The following is a 19,091-nucleotide window of genomic DNA, read 5'->3' on the forward strand; positions in this document are numbered from 1 at the left end:
TGTAACACGATGAGCCAAGAGCCAGTAGTCGGAAGCATTGTCGAAATCCCTGTCGGCCGCGGCGTCGTACGCTTCACTGGCGCTACCTCCTTCTCTCCCGGCAAATGGGTCGGCGTGCAGCTCTACGATGCCAAGGGCAAGAACGATGGCTCCGTGCAAGGGGTTCAGTACTTCACCTGCCCGATGAACTATGGCGTCTTCGTGCGCCCTAGCCAGGTGAAGGCGGTACTCGGGATGGAGCCAAAGGAGCCAAGGGAGAATGGGACCCCAGTGCGTGCGCTGAAGACTGGACGCGCATACATGCTCACATCGCATAGGGCAGAGTACCAATGTCAAGGCCGGTACTGGGGCACCAGCGAACGCCGAGCTCGTCGAGCTTACTACGATCGAACTCGATGCACCGGTCCACCGCATCTACGAGCAACTCCCCGCGATCCAGCAGCCCCGCTAAGGTATCGCCAAAGCCAGCATCGCCAGTGAAGACCTCGAGACTTGGTCCAGGATCGCCCGCGAAGCGCGCGTCCATATCCTTGCAGCCACGCAAGTCTCTGTCCTTGAAGCAGTCGCCTCCCGGGCACGAGCCAAGTCTGTCGCGGGAGCCGTCTGGTTCAAGAAGACCGCCTGCGTCGCCAGTACTGTCTCGACATCAGACGTCTTCACCTTTGATAACACAAACTCCTCTCCTTGCCACGACACCACCGCGAACGCCATCACCACCAATACCAACCATCAGACCCGGTTCGCGCTCAAGTTCGCCCATAAACAATGCTACAGTGCGTACATCGCTTGCCATCATACACGGCACTGACTCTTGCGCAGCCCCCACAACCCCCACCCGACGACACCGAACTGCAAGAGCTACGCGCCAAACTCCGCGTCCTCGAAGCCAAGCGCGGCGACGACTCCCGCCACATCCGCGAGCTCGAAACCCGCCTAGCCGAGGCCGAGTCCTTCGTTGCCCTTCGCCCCAAGCTCCAGGCCAAGCTCAATCAGCTCCAGACCGAGCTCATCGAGACGCGACGCGAGCTTGCTGACGCGCAGCAGCTGTCCCAACTCAATGAGGGCCGAAATGTGGATAATCAGGAGCAGCTGGAGATGGCGATGTTGGATAAGGAGATGGCGGAAGAGCGGGCGGAGCTGGCGGAGGCTGAGCTGGAGGAGGTGCGGGAGAGGCTGGCGGCGGTGGAGGTGGAGTTGACGGTGAGGAGAGAAGGTATGTGTGTGTAAGCAACGGAGGTCGTTCATGGCTAACAAGGATATAGAGAATGGCGATGCCATTGATACCGAGGCCGGCAAAGATACCCTCGCATTCATCCAACTAGAGAAGCAGAACGAACGGCTGAAGGAGGCGCTCATCAGGTACGCCGTTCTCCCCCTTCCCGCACGCGCACTGCTAAGAGCGTCCAGATTGCGGGACGTGACGCAGGAAACCGATCAGGAGCAGCGTAAGCGACTCGCTGAACTGGAGAAGGACCTCGCCGGGTTTGAAGAGCTGCAGAGTACGTTGTGTGCGCATATATTCCAGAATACGATCCCTGACCCATCCCAGCCTCATACGAAACCACCCTCATCCAACTCACGAACGCCGAGATTCAGGTCGAGGACCTGAAGATGCAGCTCGACGACGCGCTCGGGGCGGAAGAGATGCTCGTAAAGTTGACGGAGAGGAATTTGGAGCTGGGCGAGGTGAGTATATGCGTGGTCATTGTTACTCGAAGGACGGGGCTAATAGGCAACATAGAAAATCGAAGACATGCGCATCACCATTGAGGATCTCGAGGCTCTGAAGGAGCTCAACGACGAGCTGGAGGAGAACCATGTTGAGACTGAGAAGGCGCTCAATGAGGATCTTGGTTAGTACCTTTCATTCGAGATGGGCACCCATCATACTGATGGTCTGACAGAGAAGCGCGACATGGAGATCCAGGAGCTCAAGCGCGAGGTCGAGCGCTACGAGGAAGCGTGCCAGGATCTGGAGGGCACGATCTCCCAGTTTAGGGAGCTCGTGCTCAACTTGCAATCGTATGTCGCTCAATATTTGTTCCTCTCCTCGTCTGACTGCATCAACCAGCGAACTCGACACCCTCCGCACCCAGACTCAGACCGCGCAGGACGAATCCGCGAATGCCGCTTCCCAGACCGCCGCGGTCATGTCGCTCAACATGAAGTTGCAGTCTTCTGCGTCGAAGAACCAGGCCAAGCATATCGAGCTGGAGATTAAGAGGCTGGAGGCAAGGGAGTCAAAGGAGTTGTTGGAGATTGTGCAGGTGCGCTACTTTCCACTTCCCTTCCTACATATTCCCTTTAGACATATCACAAGTTCAGCGCGTACTCATTGCTCGCGTAGCCCTTCCTCCCGCAGCTCTACGTCGAGCAGGACAGCTTGTCGATCAGCTGCTACTTGTTCTTCCTCCGCCTGTCGTACAAGGCCGACCTGGTCAGCTCCGTTACCGCCCAAGCTCACGGTCTGCCCGATTCCCTTCACGGTACCGTTTCGGATGTGCTCGTCGGCGTTTGCGAGGTGCGTCCCTCCCCTCATCGTCCGGTGTATCGCGCTAAGCACGTCCATGTCATAGATGCGCGGCCGCCTTTCCGCCCTATCCATCCTCTGCCGGCGCTTCGCGGCCATCATGCGCTGCTGTGACGTCGAGACCTTCCTCAATATCGGTAGGATATTCCCGGATATCGCGCCCATGGAGAAGCGTTTGGACATGCATGTTGATCTCCTTCGCCGCGATGAGTTCAGGGTGCGGGAGTGTGTGAGCGATATCCTGAAGTGCGTATTGTATCGCTTGTCAAGTCGGAATGCGGGCGAGACTGATGCGGACCCTCATAGGATGCAGGCGCAGTTCGACCACCTTGCGGAGACGTACTTTGAGGGCTTCCCGCACGATTTGGGCGAGCGGCAATTAGGCTATGTGTCCTTGTTTGATCACGATCTGGATATGTTCCTTGGGTCCATGGGTCTGATCAAGACGACTGTGAATGCAGTTTTGAAGGATGATGGTATGTTGGTGCGGCCAGGCTTCAGAGCGTCGCTCACTTCGTTGGCAGAGATCACTTTCGACATGGGCGGGTACGACATCGATGCGGAGCTCTTCACGCCGATGCAGAAGCTGCTTGACCAGATTAAGCCTGCGAAGAACACTGCGAGGTAGGCGCAGCCGTTTCAGTCCTTCGAAAGTGTATGTTGACCACCATGCAGGAAACTGGTCAAGCGCTTCGAGGACCTGACGCAGGACTCTAACGCAGTCAAGTCGGCATTCGAGCCACGCTTGAAGGTTCTGAGTAACTCAGTTCCAGAGCTCGTCAACTTCGGCTTCGCAGTGCGTGTCCTTCCTATATGCATCCTCCGAATAGACGTTGAACCCTTAGCAGCTGGCGCAGCAAATCATGCCCCATCTGAAGGACGCTCAGGCCGGCAAGTCTCCCTTCCAGTTGACGACGATCATTGGCTTCGTCAAGCAGTCTGCGACGTCCACGGCTGCGAAGGGTCTTAAGCCGGGCGTGTCTGTCTGGGATGCGCTGGCCGAGCCTATCACGCAACTGGTGCAAGAGTCGTCAAACCTGCTCACGGAGATTTCTGAGCCCAGCGTCGTCACGAAGGGTATGCACGTTGTAGCTTGATGGAGCCCACCAGCTTATCAACCTCTCATAGTCACTGGCATCGCCCCTTGGATCACCCGCGTCGAGCAGATCAAGGCCAGCCTCGCCGTTAACGTCGAAGCAGACCGCAAGCTCGCACAGGTCTCGGACGAGATGCAGGGCCTCGTACGCAACATCAAGGCGAAGGACCAGCACATCCAGGAGGCCGCGGTCAAGATCGAGCTCATGGAGCGTCGCATGGAGGCGGCGAAACGGCAGGCGGACATGGTCGTCGACCTCGAGGCGGAGCTTGCGAAGGCGCGGAAGGAGAAGCAGGCGTATGATGAGGCGATGGAGCAGCTGCAGACGGATTTGGATGCGCTTGAGCAGGAGAACGCGAAGTTGAAGGCGCAGACGGCGGCTGGGGAGCGGCAAGGTGGGTTCTGTTCTGGGTCTCAGTGTAGGGCTGAGCTAACCTTTTCGTAGCGTCGGGTCCTCAGCAACCGGAAATGGAGAGCGTGCCCGTCGAAGGCAGCCTCGAGACGTCCTACCTCCTGGAGCAGGTCGACGCCCTTCGCGGCACCGTCCGCTTCCTGCGCACCGAGAACTCGTTCCTCAAGGGCCAAGACCTACTCCGCGAGATCGAGGCTCTTCCTCAGCTCGACTCCGTCAGCCGCATGTCGACTCCTCCCTTGGACCCCTCGAGCTCTTCGGACGAAGACTCTGACGACGACTATCCGCGTACGCCGCCAACTATGCGGTCCCTGGCCGTGGAGACGAAGCTGTTATACCGCGATGTGATCAAGTTCTCGTCCTCGCCACGCGTCGTCGACCTGTCGAAGCTGAACGCGCGGCGGACGGAGGCGAAGACCGGGCGTGTGTGGCTGCCGAGGAAGGAGACGCCCGCGTACCACATCATGGAACGCAAGCGCGAAGCGGAGGCGCTCAGTAGACGTGTGCGCGGCCTTTTGGAGCGCGCAAGCGGAATATAGTCCATGCTATGCTTTTCTGTTTCGTTCTCTCCCCTCAATATCTCTACGCGTACGTGCAGTGCTTGCCGTACGCTTGCTTGTTGTCGCTCATGTGTCACCAGCATTTGCTCCACAACGTATACCACCTCTAATACCGGCCAGTCACTCGTTTATCTTCATGCTATCACGGTATTTATGTATCACCATTATGCACGGATTACAATGCCGCTACTTCAGGGATGCCTCACCCCAGACACGGCCGTGATGCACACGACTTATCGCTTGTGTGCGCACCCCAGCCAGGGACTGCATCATTTCGAGTCTTCGACTGAAGGTGTCAGTGGTGTGATGGTAAGACTGGAGCTTTGGGCCGACAGATTGCAATGACAGATGCAGGCCAACAAGCATCAGTGGTGTAACGGTAACATTGGAGCTTCCCATCCACGTGGGCCCCAAATGGGGTTAAATGCTCTAGCCTCGGGTTCGACTCCCGGCTGATGCATAAGTTTTTGCCCTCGCATAGGGATGAACGATATCGCTCCCCAACTTTCGCCGGTCGCTGACGACGACCTTGGTAGATCTCCGTTTTGACACAAATCTCATTTATCCTACGCCGGACTATCAAACTTCGCGTGTGCAACCGTTTCATGTTTCAATTGAAGCGCGGGCCATTCGTGTTCCTTTCTTTCCCTCCACGTCGAGAATTCCCGGATGCGGAATGAATGACCTCGTCACCACACCGACTTATAAGCTCGCGCGTTTTCGCTTCAGGATCAAGTGTCTAAGCCTGCCTGTCATCCACCTCGTCGACTATCGCTTCAGATTGACTCTCGCGATTGTGAGTGATGCGGTCTCCGCCTTCGCGGGTGCATGCGATTGCCATTCTTGCCCATACTAACTAGCCCGTCTCAGCGACAGTGTCCCCAAATGCCTCAAAACACACAACATGAGCTGACGAGGAGCTACGCCGGTCAATATGCCAGTCGCGCTGAGTTACTGAACGGCTTGCTGACGGATATGTCGCAGGTCGTACGCTGTCCCATCGCCATGGATCCCGTGCCGCAAACGCCGATGCGTCGGGCTTCTGTAAGGCTTGCGCAACGTCTTATGGCCGAGGAGTGCTAACCGACATATATTTGAAGGCCCTGCGACGCTGGAGGACGAACTAATTCTCGAAGAGCAGCGTCGAGAGGCATTGAGTACGTTGTAGTACTTGGATTGACCGCAAGGCACTGACTATCATGTACTAGAACGGCTACTGACCCAGCCCGAGTACCCGTCTCGGAAGAAATTGGTAGTCCCTTTTTCCAAAGCGCCCCTTGCCTCCTCTCGTATGTTATGCTATCAATGAGGCAGGTGTCGCGTACTTACAGTGTCTCTCAGTGACCTCGATGAGTCCCCGGCAGGCAAGCAATCTCCAGCCACCCATAAACCGACTTCCAAACGAGTTGCTCTGCGCGATATTCCTCAACTGCGGTGACCCGAGTCCTGGATTTGCATTTCTTCACGATTGGCATATGCATACTTTCCTGCTATCTCCTTACGATGCAAAGCTATTCAGCAGGACTGCAGTCCTCCTTGGGCATGTCTGTGCGCGGTGGTTCATGCTGACGCGCGGTTTCCCCGGTTTATGGACTCTTGTCGACGTCGGCTACCCCAACCGGGAAGCCACAAGCGTATTGAAACGATGTCTATTATACTCTGCAGGACAGCCGCTTACGCTCTGGATCAACGCGCACGGGCGACCGAATGGTCACAAGGAGGTCGCGGACCTGCGATTCATGCCCCTCGTAGCCGCCAATGCCCAGCGGTGGGTCGAAATATCCATCTCGCTATGCGATGACGGCACTCTTCTGGACCCTCTGATGGCGCTGCCCCACGGGTCATTCAAGATACTCTCAAGAGCTTGCATCAACTTCTTCAACCTGACTGTGCGCAACGGCGAGAAAACGGCCACTCAGGACACACGGCTATGCAATGCTCTGCACGCGTCACCCAATCTGACCACGGTAGGTTGGAAATGCACTGAGTTCATACGACTAGGGCTCGCCTCCGCACCCCTCCGGCAACTGACCAGCATCGCATTGCATGATGCCGAGCCGACTGAGCTTTCTCGAGTAGTCTACGCCTGCGCCAACCTTGAGTTCCTATTGGTCCGCATCAATCCATGCAAAGATTGGATGCAACGCCGAACTCATACACTTGGGTTCCATTCCCCCATTTGCCTACGCCGTCTGCGAACCCTGGCGCTGGTTGGGTCGCTCGATTGGATGCCGCTTTTTGAGGCGCTTATTGTCCCTGCTCTTGATCGCCTTGATTTGGGGAACCAGGAGATTCCTACTCATGTCATAGAGGGCATGCTGCTCAGATCACGCGCAACCCTCCGTATGCTTACCATATTTGAGCCGAGGGTAAATCAAGGGGAGCAGATTCTCACTCTTCTCCGTAGCCCGCCTCTGCGCGAAATCAAAGTTCTACGCTATGTGCGTTGCAACCCGATGAGCGCAGGGAGGGAGTACGAATATCTCTTTGACTTGCGACCATTCGTGCCTTCACATGTACTTTACACGACTGACTATAGCGAGGCTGAGCGTCTATACAGAGAGCTTGGAAGCAAGCGATCTTGATGTGTATCATATGAAAAGAGAGAGCGTATAGTATCAATATAATTCTTATATATTGTTCCCGCTAGCTTGCTTCGGTCACTCGTCGAAAGTAGCGAGCGCGGGCTGCTGGAAGCTGAGTCCTCTGAGGCGCAAGCCATAGTCTAGATTAATGTATCTGCTGACTCGAAGACATCCACATAACCTGGCGGTACACCGTCAATCGGCTTGAAGCGGTTGAACATGGGTCACGTGAATGCCGCGTGCCATCAAGAAGCGCCGGCCCGTTCGCGACTCCTTCCCTTCTTGTCCACAATTGCCATGTACGTGTTGAATGGAATTCCCACCGCCGCATCGTATAAGCCATTGCCCCATCGCGACAGAGGGATTCCTCCCTAACACGTCCACTCGCCTTCTCCGCTACACGCTCAAGACGAGCAGCTACGCGCCCAGGTGCGTTGGACGCGTACGCGAGCCTCCAAAGAATCCCTTCTGACGATTCTTAGTATTGACCAGGGGGAGAGGATGATATCGAATGTTGTAGGGCAGGATACCTTAGGCGGCGTGAGCCACGCAGGTAAGTCTACCGCTTCAAATCCTGGCGAGGCTTACCGAAAGATTGGAAGGTCTCACACCATCCCCTCATGGCATCTCTCCAGACGCGCGGGACGCACCGGCAGACGTCGGTAAGGTCGCTGTACGCCTCTTAGACATCGACGAGTATTGATGGATGCAAAGGATCTACCTCAAGCGCCACGCGCGATCTCGAATTAGCCCTAGAAGCACGACGTCGCGAGGCGTTGAGTACGTTGTTACATCAAAATTCGATCCAGAATGCTCACTACTTTACCACAGAACGAGTACTCACTCAGCCCGAGCATCCAACCCAAAAGGCGGGCTCGAAGTCCGCAAAAGCGCTCATCCATTCCGACTGTGCGTTGGTCGTCTTGTGAGGTATACGTCGTGTACTCACAGGTCTATTTAGCGAGCTCGATGAGTCATCGGCAGGCTCATAACTCCCAACTTCCCATTAACCGCCTTCCCAACGAATTACTCTGCGCGATCTTCTTTGTCTGCGGCGACCCGAGTCCTGCATCCGTCTTCCCGCGCGACTCCTCGATGCACGACCTCCACATAAATCCTCTCAATCTGAAGTCCTACAGTAGGAACGCAATTCTCCTCGGAGTCGTTTGTTCGCGATGGTATCGCGTCACACATGGGTTCCCCGCGCTCTGGACCCTTGTCGACGTCGAGTATCCAGCTCGTTATGCGACGAACATCCTGAAGCGATGTCTTGCGCATTCTGATGGCCTCCCACTCACGCTCTGGATCAGTGAAAGCGTGAACCCATGGTTTGGCATGAACGGCGAGGACCCGGACCCGCGCTTTATGGACCTCGTGGCCGCCAATGCCCACCGATGGAGAGAAATCTCCATCGAGCTATACGACAGACGCGATGCTGTACAGCCGCTGATTGCATTGCCGCCGGGAGCATTTAGAATTCTCTCTAGGGCCCGTATAAACTTCTACAGCCTGAATGCGGAGGAGTCTTCCTTGGATACGCAGCTATGGAGGTCTTGGCTTACGTCTCCGACGCTCAGCTCGGTAGACTGGGTCAACACTGAGCACATTCGATCAGGACTTGCCGTCGCATCCCTCCAGCGTCTGACCAGCATCGGCATGCATTTCGCTGAGCCTGCCATGCTGGCTTGCATACTTAACACTTGCCTCAGCCTCGAGGTTCTACTGGTCGAGATCGAACCGCATACACTGAGGATGAGAAGCATGCCTCTCACGCTCAATTCGATCTCCCTCCCCCACTTGCGAACCTTGATGCTGTGCGGGCCTTACAATTGGACGCCACTTTTCAACGCACTCACTATCCCTGCCATTGACCGACTGGAGCTATCGCGTCAGAATATCAACGGACACGACATAGAGGGCATGCTGCAGAGGTCCTGCGCACGCCTTCGCATGCTCACGATATTTTGGCCGGGGTTGAACCAGGCGGATCATATTCTTGCAATAGTCCGCAGCGCGTCTCTACGCGGCCTCAAGGTACTGCGTTATCAGTGCTCTCCCCATGGCGGAGCAAACCAAGGATGGGAGGATGCGTTTGACATACGCCCGTTCGTTCCTGCCGGAGTTCTATACACAGCTGACGCTAACGAAGCCGAGTGCTTGTACGCTAGGCTTGAGAATAGTCGCAATTAGATAGATGGATTATATCGTACCATGGGCTACATCAACAGGAAAAATACATTCTGTCTCGAAGTTGGAGTCACTCAAGGTGTAGATACCAAGCGGGCCTTGCGGAAATCAACCCTTGTACGCCGGCAAGCGAATTCCCATCAGTGAGCAAAAATTGTACAGCAACCTCGCCTGGGACGTTGGCGAGTAGTTGCTTACAGGGAAAAGCGGAGACGATGCGCAAAACCGAGGGGAAATCCATCCCATCAGTGTTCGCCGCCTTGAAGTAGTCACGCTGGCCTCGGGGTAGAACAGGACCCGCTTCCAAAACAGCCAGATTTCTGCACAAAGTAGGCAAAGCCTGCACATCCGCCTCGCTTATATCCGCCGAGATCTCGAGAATGCGCAGCTTTTCCAAGGGGAAGCTGAAGAGTCGCGCGGCTGACGTCTTGCCTGCTAGTCGCAAATAGTGGAGGTGCGAGAAGGTATCGCTCACCATTTGCTGCGCTACACAGAGCGGCCTCACTTTATCAGGTTCGACGAACAATGCAGACACGGTGCGAACATGGTGCAGGAATGGCTTGAGAGCGAGCGTCATGATACCGAGTGCATCCTCGTTGTTGAAGGGGCCACCAGAAACCAGAGATTGATGGAATTCCAGGCGCAGCTGAGTGAGATCGGTGCGACGAGCATTGCAAACGCGGATGATATCGTTCAGCCCTGCATCGAAGAGGGCGGAGTCTCCCAGCTGGGATTTCGTCCCAATGCGGACGAAGAGCTCACGCTCATCGAAAGGACCGTTCTTGGTCACCGTGTCTGAGAATTGAAGACGCGTCGGGTCTCCTTCGCCAAGCGCGCCATTCAGGGTGCTCGCTAACAGCCGACCATCAGGCGAGGACATGTCGGATCTGTCCGAGGGAGACAGATGGGGCGCGAGAGCGGAATTGCGAGGGAGTGCGGTTTGCGCAGAGGGTCCCGGCTGGGAAGTAGACGCCCGCTGCTGCTGCCACGCTCCGGCGCGCTGGGAAGCACGTCTAGCCGCCTCCGTGGCTGGTTGAAGGCAGCTGTGGGTCGCGTTATCATCGCCATACCGCTCACGAGCGGTCGCGGTGAGTCCATCCTGCAAGTCGTCTCGCCCAATAGGGTCGTGGTGTAGGATGGCGCAGTTCGCCGAAGTAGCAGGGCCCGGCGAGACTGGAGCTACGGCGGGAGCGGTGCTGATAACGGCGACAGTTGCAGAGGTACCTGGATATTCGTGAGACGGCGTGTCGATGTTCGATGGCCCTGGCGTGGGATCGGCGCCTGACGGGGACGAAGGCGGGTAGATGATATGGGTGGCTGCGGGGCTGGTCCCAGCGTCGCCAACGTCGTCGTCGCCCGCTTGGTGTGAGCCTTCTTCGCCGCCGCCATGGCCCGCAGACCCTTCTCTAGCTTGAGTGGTCGTCGTATGAACACCGTGCCGCAGAATGTTGTTCGTCTCCCCGATCTCGTGCAGGACGCCGTCTACAAGGGCTATCAAAGTGGTCGTGGTCTGGGCAATATATTCGATGGCTGGGTTCGTGGCAATAGGGTCACGCGAGGAGCGGGGAAGGAGAATGTCGAGGAGAGCTGTGCCAGCGCCACGAATGTGGCGCACGAGGGAACCGCGAATGCCTCGTCTCCGGATCGCAGGCGGCGTCGTGCGTAAATGCACCGCTGGTGCCGGACCAGCCAGTGGGGTGCGGGCCGTATCATGCGCGTCCACTGGATTTGGAGAGATCAGCAGGCAAACCGGGTCAAGAAAGGCATACGCACTGTCGTTTGCGGCGTACGTACTAGCGAAGCGTGATGAAGCGGTCGTACAAGACGTCGGTGAGGTCGTGAGTGTATGGGATATTCTGAAGGGCGCCAGGCCGTTCGTAAGTCCGTGAAAGTATGCTGCTTGATGCTGGATGGAATGCGCAGGGCTTATAAGCGCGACTACCTCGTGCGAACTGGCCGACAATAAGAACAATCAGCATGAGCACTATTGTTCTCAACTGTATAGCTAATTGTAAGAAGATAAGGAGGACATGTCGGCACGAAGGACCTCTCGCCGAAGAGAACAAAATGGCCGGGGCCACATTTTCGGTCCTGCGCGCATGCCGATGAGGCTTTCGGATGCAGAGGTCGAAGCAAGCAAATGAGGAGGTCCTTGGAAGGTATGTTCCGTCAATCAATCTATGCGAATGGTTCAGCTGAAGGCGTCGTGGAAGTAGGTGAGGAGATGGAGGTCGTTACTAGTATCTTGTCTGCGCTCTTGTGAATGACTCAATGAGGCATCAACGTGCCGTCACACCTCCGTCACGCCGAACATTGCCCGCTTCTTGACCAGCATGTCCGAGACGAAAAGCACGACATGTCGACGCTAACGACGTCTGCGCTTCTACCTTGGCCAATGACTTTGAGTGAGAGACGAAGTTTAACGTCGGTTTCGCGTGCTTTGCATCGGACATCACCGGTTGTTACCGCGACGGGAACTCTGAGCTCGTTCTAGACCCCTTCCTTTCTTGAACACAATTGCCATGTAGGTGATGAATGGGTCTCCCACCTTCGCGTCGTATAAGCGAATGCGCACTCGCCAAGGCCCTCTTCACTGATCACCTTCATCAACACCACGCTCCTTTTGCTGACAGCAGCGGCTACGACCTGAATCACGGTTGTAGGTGAGCTTTGGATTTTCCTGTCACGTCGACGAACCCGTTCTGAGTACTTGATAGTGATGGGTGTGAAGAATAGGGTAGCCCAGGCGTCAAGCGCACAGGGCGTCGAACATGGGATAAATGCCGCTGGTGAGCTCCATTTTTTGCAATCGCGACAACTTTGTTGACTCTGAAGTAGGTCGCACATTCGTCCATGATACCATCCCTACGAACACCCGCAACGTCGCGGCGCGCGTCGGTATGGTTTACCCTCAAAAATTTTGAACTTCGGCTCACGATCTTCAAGATCTCAAATGCAGCACTCCAGGTGACCACGCCGCCTTCACTCGCGCTGGACGCGAGATCCATGCCGTTGAGAAGCCAGAGAATGCCCTTCCCCAGCCTATCGGTACGCCTATCGCATACGTCTGGCCGCATCACTTGTAATAACCCCTCCGCAGAGTCCATGACGATGCGCCCGACGTCCCCTCGTGTCCAATCACCCATCGACCGCCTTCCCAACGAACTACTCTGCGCGATTTTCCTCCTCACTGGCGACCCAAGCCCCGTATCTGGCTTCCCTCGTGATCAAGATATGCACGACAACGGTCTGCATCCGTTCGCGGTGAAGCTCTACAGCCAGGCCGCAGTCACCATTGGACGCGTCTGTTCCCGGTGGATGCACGTGGCATGTGGCTTTCCTGCGTTGTGGACCGTCGTCGACGTGACCTATCCGGGGGCGAGAGCTACCGCCATACTGAAACGCTGCCTGAAGTACTCTGCCGGTCTTCCTCTCGTACTGTGGCTTAGCAGAAGGGTGAACCCAGACGACAGTTATTACGGAGTCGACCCCCGTTTCATGCGCCTTGTTGCTGCCAACGCCCATCGATGGGTCGAAATATCCATCCAATTGGGCGATGAGTGTCACGCTTTACAGCCCCTCATAGCACTGCCGCCTGGCTCCTTCACTGCACTGAGGAGAGCCCGCATAGAGTTTGCGCTGATCCATGTAACCGACAACAGCTTGGATACACTACTGTGGAGGTCTTTCTATACGTCCCCGCACTTGGTCGCTCTGGATTGGAACCGCACTCAATACATCCAGTATAGTCTCTCCTCGGCCCCCTTACGCCAACTCACCGAGCTGGGCGTATATTCCACTGAGCCTGGAATGCTCCTCCCCATCCTCCTCAACTGCACCGCCCTTGAGGTCCTTTTCGTCCATATAGACTGGCCGTGGGGCCCAGAGGAGGACAACGGAACCATCCCTCTTGCGTCACCAGTATGCCTTCCGCGCCTACGTGCACTGGCATTGCGTGGACCTTACGATTGGGCGCCGCTCTTTTCCGTATTGGAAGCCCCGTCGCTCAAACGGCTCGACTTGTCCCATATGGACATCAAGCACGCTGACATAGAGAAAATGCTTCGTCGGTCGTCTGCTGGCCTGATGATGCTCACTGTATACTGGCCTGCCATGGATCAAGGCGATAATATAATCGCTCTTTTGCACAGCCCGGCGATGCGTCACCTTCGGGTCGTGCGATACGAGTGTGCTTATCCTGGGGCATCTGAGTTTGGATGGGAGGAATCATTCGACTTGCGTCCATCAGTTCCATCACATATGTACTATACTACAAGATACGCAGAGGCGGAAGAGTACTACAGGATGATATGCACAACGACGAATCCTGGAGTAGTGTAGCCGAGACAATATCTGTAGCAACCTCAGAAAGGCCGTATACCCTATCAATCTAGTCGCATAGTCCACGTCGGATGAACCTCCATGATGGCTCGAAGTTTGTCAAGCCCACGCGTCTCAGTGAGCGTGAAATGTACAACGGCATTGCCCGGAACACTCTTCAGCGCTTGCTCGCAAGGGAACGCGGACTTCAAGTGCACGACGAAGGTGTGTGGATGGTCTGCAATAGGGGAAGCGCGGGAACCGTGCGCAAAACCTGACAGGTAATTTGGCTGGCGGGAATCAATAGGCCCCGCAGTCAGAAAAGCCAGTCGATCACTGCGATGCATCAGGAGAATCTTGATGTCCATCTCTGAAGTGGGGAAGAGAGCCTCAAGGACGCACAAATCCTGGATTGGGAACGTAAGAAGTCGTGCTGCTGAAGTGATTCCTTCAATCCGGACGTGGTGAAGATGAGAGAAGTCGTTAGCAATCGAGCGTCGAGCCTGCTGTACCGCCTGAGTGGCTTGCACGTCATCAAATGCCTTGAATGAGACGACTGCCGTGTTGAAGCTTGGCAAGTAAGCGCGGATTGCAAGCAGGATAGCATTCAGCGTGTCTTGATCGTCGTACTGCCCGCCAGAGACCCGGCTTTGATGAACCTCCACATAAAGCTGCGTGAGATCATGCTGACGCGCTTCGCAGACATAGAGGAGGTTATTGAGCCCTTCGTCAAAGGGCTCGGACGGGTCCGGCAGCTCCACCTTCCTTCCGACGGAGATCAGCAGCCTGCGTCCGATGAAAACTCCGTCTGCCACGACGAAGTCGCGGTAGTGGATGTACGTCGAGCGGAGGTTTTGCTGGGCGACGTCGAGGACGGCACGAGTGGGGTCCTCGTCCGCGGCATCACTAGATTGCTCTGCATCGTTGTCCGGTGGAGTCTCTTGTCGTGGAGAAGAGTGGTGGAAAGCTTCTCCGTCAGACGCTGACGCGGCGTCCGAAGCGACGCTTTGCTGCTGCTGCTGCCCCTCCTCAACCCCCTGGTCAGCGGCCCGACGAGGCGAATCCGACATCATGGCCGCCAGCTGCCGCCTCGCAGACCCCTCGTCGTAACGCCTCGTCTCCGCCTCAGCCGCAGGACTGTAGTTAAGCAAGGCAGAGCTCTCCGAATGAACGGGGCTCGTCTCAAGTGAGGGGAAGAAGAGCGGGGCACTGGCGGCAGGACCGGCCGTTTGCGCAGCTTCTACGCGTCCGGAAGACGACGCGACAGGGCCGGACTGTGCCGGTGCGACACCAGAGCCTGGCTGGTCGAGAGCGGGTAGCGGTATCGTGCGACTGAGAGGCGTATACAAGGCCGAAGGTACCGGGTCGGGCGAGGGCGCCAACTCGGGGAATGGGTCTTCCTCGGGGGTGAAATCAGCGAGTTGGAACTCGACATTCTGTTGATGAGCTTCCGGATGGGCAAGTATATCGTCGAGAGTGTCGCGGTCATGAGCATTTAAGACAGCCGCCGGGTCTCCTTCGCCTGAGGTCGCGCTTGTAGCACTGCTAGAGTCGCTGATGTCGTGGTGCTCTTGAGAGGAGCTGGCCTGAGGACCGTTGTCCTCCTCTTGAGGCGCCGAGTGGATCTGCTGCTCGCACGAGGTAGCCCCCGAGTTTTCCTCCCGTTGTTCGTCTCGGACGACCTCGTGAGCTTGGGATAGATTGCCCAAGGGCGCATCAGAAGGGCCGGCGCCGCTTTCTGCGAGCTCGTGCGAAGCGCACTCCCCACGAGAGCGTAAATCGTACCTGGCGGCATGGCTTGTCTCGTCGCTTATAATCGGATCGTAGTCGCGCGAGACATGCGGGCTCCTAGGACCGTTAGATGGACGTATATGACTCTGCGAGGGCGACACAGGCCCGAGTGGGCTTCCAAGCGCGCAAGAAGGATTGCCGGTCAGATCTGGGTTCGCAAAGTTCAGCAGGTCGCCATTCGGGATCGAGGCTTCTTCTTGTGCAGAAGATGCGGAAGGTTGGTGATTGTCGAACTCGAGCGGGTCTGGCGCGATCCCAGGTGGGAACCCGCCAGGACCGCCGCCGTGACCCGCGAAACCTAGTGCAGCTTGAGAGATGGCGTCCGCAATCCTATTGAAACCTTGCTCTGTAGTCTCGCGGTGCCGCTCGATGGCGTCTAGGATGCCGTCCGTACGCCCGGGCTGGGCGGTCGTAGCGTGCGTGGGAGTGTCGTTCGTGGCAATGAAGTCGTGAGATGGGCGAGAACGTCGCAGACTTGGGCGCGGAGCGTGAAAGTGGTGCGCGAAGAAGCGACGGATTCGCCCTCGAAGGGTCGCGTGCGGCGTCGTGGAAGAGTGCTCGGAGGGTGCCGGACCAGCCGGTGGATCGTTGGTCGTATCGTGCGGATCCACTGGGGAGTCAAGAGTCAGCAGAGATATGTGGTCATGCAAAGCATACGCACTGTCGTACAAGGTGTGCTCGATGGCAAAGCAAATCGTGGCAAGGAGTAAAGCCTTCGAGACGTCGGTGAGCTCGTGAACGTATGAAAAGTCGTGAAGGCGCCAGGCCGTTCGTAAGTCCGTGAGTATGTGTGCCGATGCTGCTGAAAGGAATGTGCAGAGCTTATAAGCGCGAGCGTTCTTGAGGTGGGTATACCGGCAGACAATAGCGCCCCACAAAAGGCGTAGGTGCTATTGTTCCTCGAGTCTTTCAGCTGCTGTGAGGTGCAGATTATACCATCGCAGCGCGGAAGCACTTCGCCCGGCAACACAATATGACCGGTGCCACGCCTGCTTGTCGCCACATACCAGAATTACTCTTAGAGTTGAGCATTTTATGTCACACTACGAGACGAATGGTGCTTACCGTTCAAGATGGCCCACTGCTCGCGCGATTCTAAGCCCGAGCCAGAGAAGGTATAGCATGTGCGTAATTATCAACGTAAATCATTTGAGCGAGAGAACTCGTTTAAGACAGGCAGTCCTCGAATTGTGTCCCAACCCTGTTCTTCTCAATCCCACGAGATGTGGGCGCCTCGAAGCGTGAGCACAAATAGGTCGAATCCGACGGTCCGGAGAGAATAAAGCGGCGCTCCGTCAGGTTGAGGGTGAGACCAGCCAAATCGGAGTTCTGAACAGAGTCTCCCAGTGCCGGGAATGCCTTGGAAGAGATGAGTCGAAGCGCACGTCGACCCAAACCTCGAGGTGACGGTCAAGGACAAGACACGGCAAGTGCCGAACGCGCTGCCGGGCAAAGGTGACCATCACCGTGTCACGCCATTGTCCTTTGGCCAGGGCTGGCCGGTGAACTCCATCGAATGCGAGAACACAATGAGAGAGAATATATGTATTCCCGCTGTTACTGAGCGGGGTAGGCCTTAACGTGAGTAGCATTGAGAAGTCGTGGGCATAGCGACAGTCCTGAATTTCGAGGCACATTCGGAGGTGAAAACAAAACGGCGCGGGGCCACATTTTCGCTGCGGAGGGTTGAGCTGCTTGGTAGACTTCGTCATTCGGAGGTCCTGTAGCTCACCTCGCGGGGAATGGTATTGTAAGTAAATGGACATGAAGGGCGGAGAAGAGATGTAATTGTTGATCCCTTCGTCACGCCCGACGTGACGTCTTGTTGTCACCCTCATTTTCTCCCTGATTAGTCCACGAACCCGCGCACATCATGCCTGCCAACGATGGCGCCCTCCTCTAAAAATACCGGATTCTCGGCGAAGCCGCGCCTATCCGCCTCTCAGATCTCCCTGAAGCGCCTGAAAGGGGAGGACTTTGAACGCAATGCGAAGCAGGTCTCGCGCTTCAAGATGCTGAACGGCGGCAAGCCCTTTCGCGACGAGGACGGCAAGGTCACTGAGGCGGCGGCGTTGGAGAAGGGGGCGGAAGACACGAAGCCGGGGAGGGTGCAGCGCGACGGGTGGTGGTTTGGTGAGTGGTCTCTTCGACCTGAACTGCGTGCAGGGAATACCTGGGTGATCTCCCAGACTGCTTTCGATCACTGCAGAACGAGCCCTACGACGAAGAAGGATGATCCCTACTCTGTGCTGTTGCGGAGGAACAAACTCCCCGTGGCGCTTCTCGACGATGCGGCCAACCCCAATACTCGCAAGCTGTGCCTACTTCCCCCATACTACGAGTCCTCACTAAATCCATCTCAGCGCTCTGTTATTGTCGAGACCAAGCCTTTCTCCAATACGTTTGGTCCCAAGGCGCAGCGGAAGCGGCCCCGCGTCGAGGTTGGGTCTTTCGCCGAGCTCGCAGACGCCGCCAACGAGGCCGCCGCGAAGCCTGAGGAGGGAGATTTGACTGCCCCCGTCAAAGTCCTCGAGCCGCAGACCCACGCCGACTTCCATGAGCCCATCTACGCGAAGGGGACGTCCCGCCGCATCTACGGCGAGCTGTACAAGGTCATCGATTTCTCGGACGTCATTCTTCACGTCCTCGACGCTCGCGACTGGGTACCATGTGCGAGTCGATTCTCGAGTTCATCAAGAAGGAGAAGGCGCACAAGCAGGTCGTTCTCGTCATCAACAAGTGCGACTTGGTCCCGAACTGGGTCACTGTACGTTGCACGACCTTCCCCATCCTGCGGTGTACTGACTCGTCCACAGGCCCGCTACATCCAGCACCTCACCCCTCGCTACCCTACTATCGCATTTCACGCCTCCCCCAACCACTCCTTCGGCAAGGGCTCGCTCATTCAGCTCCCCCGCCAGTTCTCCCAGCTGCACTCGGACAAGAAGCAAATCTCCGTCGGGTTCGTCGGCTAACCCAACGTCGGCAAGACGAGCGTCATCAACACGCTCAAGAGCAGCAAGGTCTGCCGCGTCGCGCCCGTGCCTGGCGAGACGAAGGTCTGGTAATACATCACGCTCACCAAGCGCATCTACCTCATCGACTGTCCCGATGTTGGCCCGAACGTGCCGAAGGGCGCTGGGCGCGTGGACGCTGCGGATGCCGTCCGAGCGGCGAGGCGGCGAGCGCGGAGGGGTTCGGGGTCGGGAGGGGAAGGAGGGCAGAGCACGCATCGGGTTCAGGTGTACATCCCGTGTAGTAGTGAGGCAATGGAATGTCATTTGCTACGAGACGAGACGAGAGACACGAGGGCACGCGGAGAGGAGGAGAAGAGAGGGGAAGGGGAAGGGGACATAGACGTCGCGCAGCGAATCCCACGATTGGTAGGCACCACTCCCGCGCCCCTCAAGCCCTTCTCACCAACATTTGACTGTCTTTTGTCAGCCCGAGAGCGGACGAGCTGAATACCAGCTTCTATACCAGCTTCGTGCCTTCGACCCCACGACGCTCCCATCCTACTAGACGAGCCGCGCGGTGCGTATGAACCGAGGCATCGACGTGCCGTCACACGCCGTTCACGCCAAACATCGCTCGCTTCTTGTCCAGTACG

The 19,091-nt window shown here is 56.8% G+C and overlaps 6 protein-coding genes and 1 non-coding gene across 7 annotated transcripts; 5 read left to right on the forward strand and 2 right to left on the reverse strand.

The window, feature by feature from the left end:
- Positions 1-9: 9 nt before the first annotated feature.
- On the forward strand, positions 10-4,577 carry SCHCODRAFT_02520680 (uncharacterized protein; the record flags this gene model as incomplete). Its single annotated transcript, XM_050343460.1, has 17 exons — positions 10-225; positions 483-773; positions 820-1,213; positions 1,263-1,359; positions 1,408-1,499; positions 1,550-1,686; positions 1,742-1,853; positions 1,905-2,022; positions 2,072-2,267; positions 2,348-2,521; positions 2,577-2,776; positions 2,837-3,006; positions 3,055-3,154; positions 3,206-3,326; positions 3,379-3,607; positions 3,659-4,021; positions 4,072-4,577. 17 exons carry the CDS (start codon positions 10-12, stop codon positions 4,575-4,577), a joined length of 3,516 nt encoding a protein of 1,171 aa, XP_050197182.1.
- A 383-nt stretch (positions 4,578-4,960) lies between these two features.
- SCHCODRAFT_t265 lies at positions 4,961-5,058 on the forward strand. The gene has a single exon. It is a non-coding gene; the product is annotated as a tRNA-Gly (tRNA).
- Positions 5,059-5,483: 425 nt separating this feature from the next.
- On the forward strand, positions 5,484-9,373 carry SCHCODRAFT_02520726 (uncharacterized protein; the record flags this gene model as incomplete). Its single annotated transcript, XM_003036932.2, has 12 exons — positions 5,484-5,526; positions 5,583-5,642; positions 5,699-5,755; positions 5,807-5,887; positions 5,940-6,941; positions 7,006-7,039; positions 7,523-7,612; positions 7,666-7,736; positions 7,786-7,845; positions 7,898-7,963; positions 8,015-8,092; positions 8,145-9,373. 12 exons carry the CDS (start codon positions 5,484-5,486, stop codon positions 9,371-9,373), a joined length of 2,871 nt encoding a protein of 956 aa, XP_003036978.1.
- A 67-nt stretch (positions 9,374-9,440) lies between these two features.
- Positions 9,441-11,367, reverse strand: SCHCODRAFT_02594099 (uncharacterized protein; the record flags this gene model as incomplete). Its single annotated transcript, XM_050344007.1, has 2 exons — positions 11,144-11,367; positions 9,441-11,092 (listed from the first exon to the last, which is right to left on the reverse strand). Coding segments are annotated over exons 1-2 (1,653 nt in total). The 5' UTR covers positions 11,145-11,367.
- Positions 11,368-11,905: 538 nt separating this feature from the next.
- SCHCODRAFT_02557911 (uncharacterized protein) lies at positions 11,906-13,792 on the forward strand (the record flags this gene model as incomplete). Its single annotated transcript, XM_050343731.1, has 5 exons — positions 11,906-12,029; positions 12,088-12,159; positions 12,209-12,268; positions 12,317-12,418; positions 12,471-13,792. The coding sequence occupies 5 exons, from the start codon at positions 11,906-11,908 to the stop codon at positions 13,709-13,711; spliced, it is 1,599 nt and encodes a 532-aa protein (XP_050197184.1). The 3' UTR covers positions 13,712-13,792.
- On the reverse strand, positions 13,725-16,513 carry SCHCODRAFT_02753714 (uncharacterized protein; the record flags this gene model as incomplete). Its single annotated transcript, XM_050347284.1, has 3 exons — positions 13,725-16,091; positions 16,143-16,283; positions 16,489-16,513. 3 exons carry the CDS (start codon positions 16,511-16,513, stop codon positions 13,756-13,758), a joined length of 2,502 nt encoding a protein of 833 aa, XP_050197185.1. The 3' UTR covers positions 13,725-13,755.
- Positions 16,514-17,367: 854 nt separating this feature from the next.
- SCHCODRAFT_02603607 (NGP1NT-domain-containing protein) lies at positions 17,368-18,456 on the forward strand (the record flags this gene model as incomplete). The annotated part of the gene is made up of 4 exons (XM_003036934.1): positions 17,368-17,614; positions 17,648-18,144; positions 18,171-18,248; positions 18,298-18,456. 4 exons carry the CDS (start codon positions 17,368-17,370, stop codon positions 18,454-18,456), a joined length of 981 nt encoding a protein of 326 aa, XP_003036980.1.
- Between the last annotated feature and the right edge of the window lie 635 nt (positions 18,457-19,091).

The sequence above is a fragment of the Schizophyllum commune genome (assembly GCF_000143185.2).
Source record: "Schizophyllum commune H4-8 unplaced genomic scaffold SCHCOscaffold_16, whole genome shotgun sequence".
Classification (NCBI taxonomy): Eukaryota; Fungi; Basidiomycota; class Agaricomycetes; order Agaricales; family Schizophyllaceae; genus Schizophyllum; species Schizophyllum commune.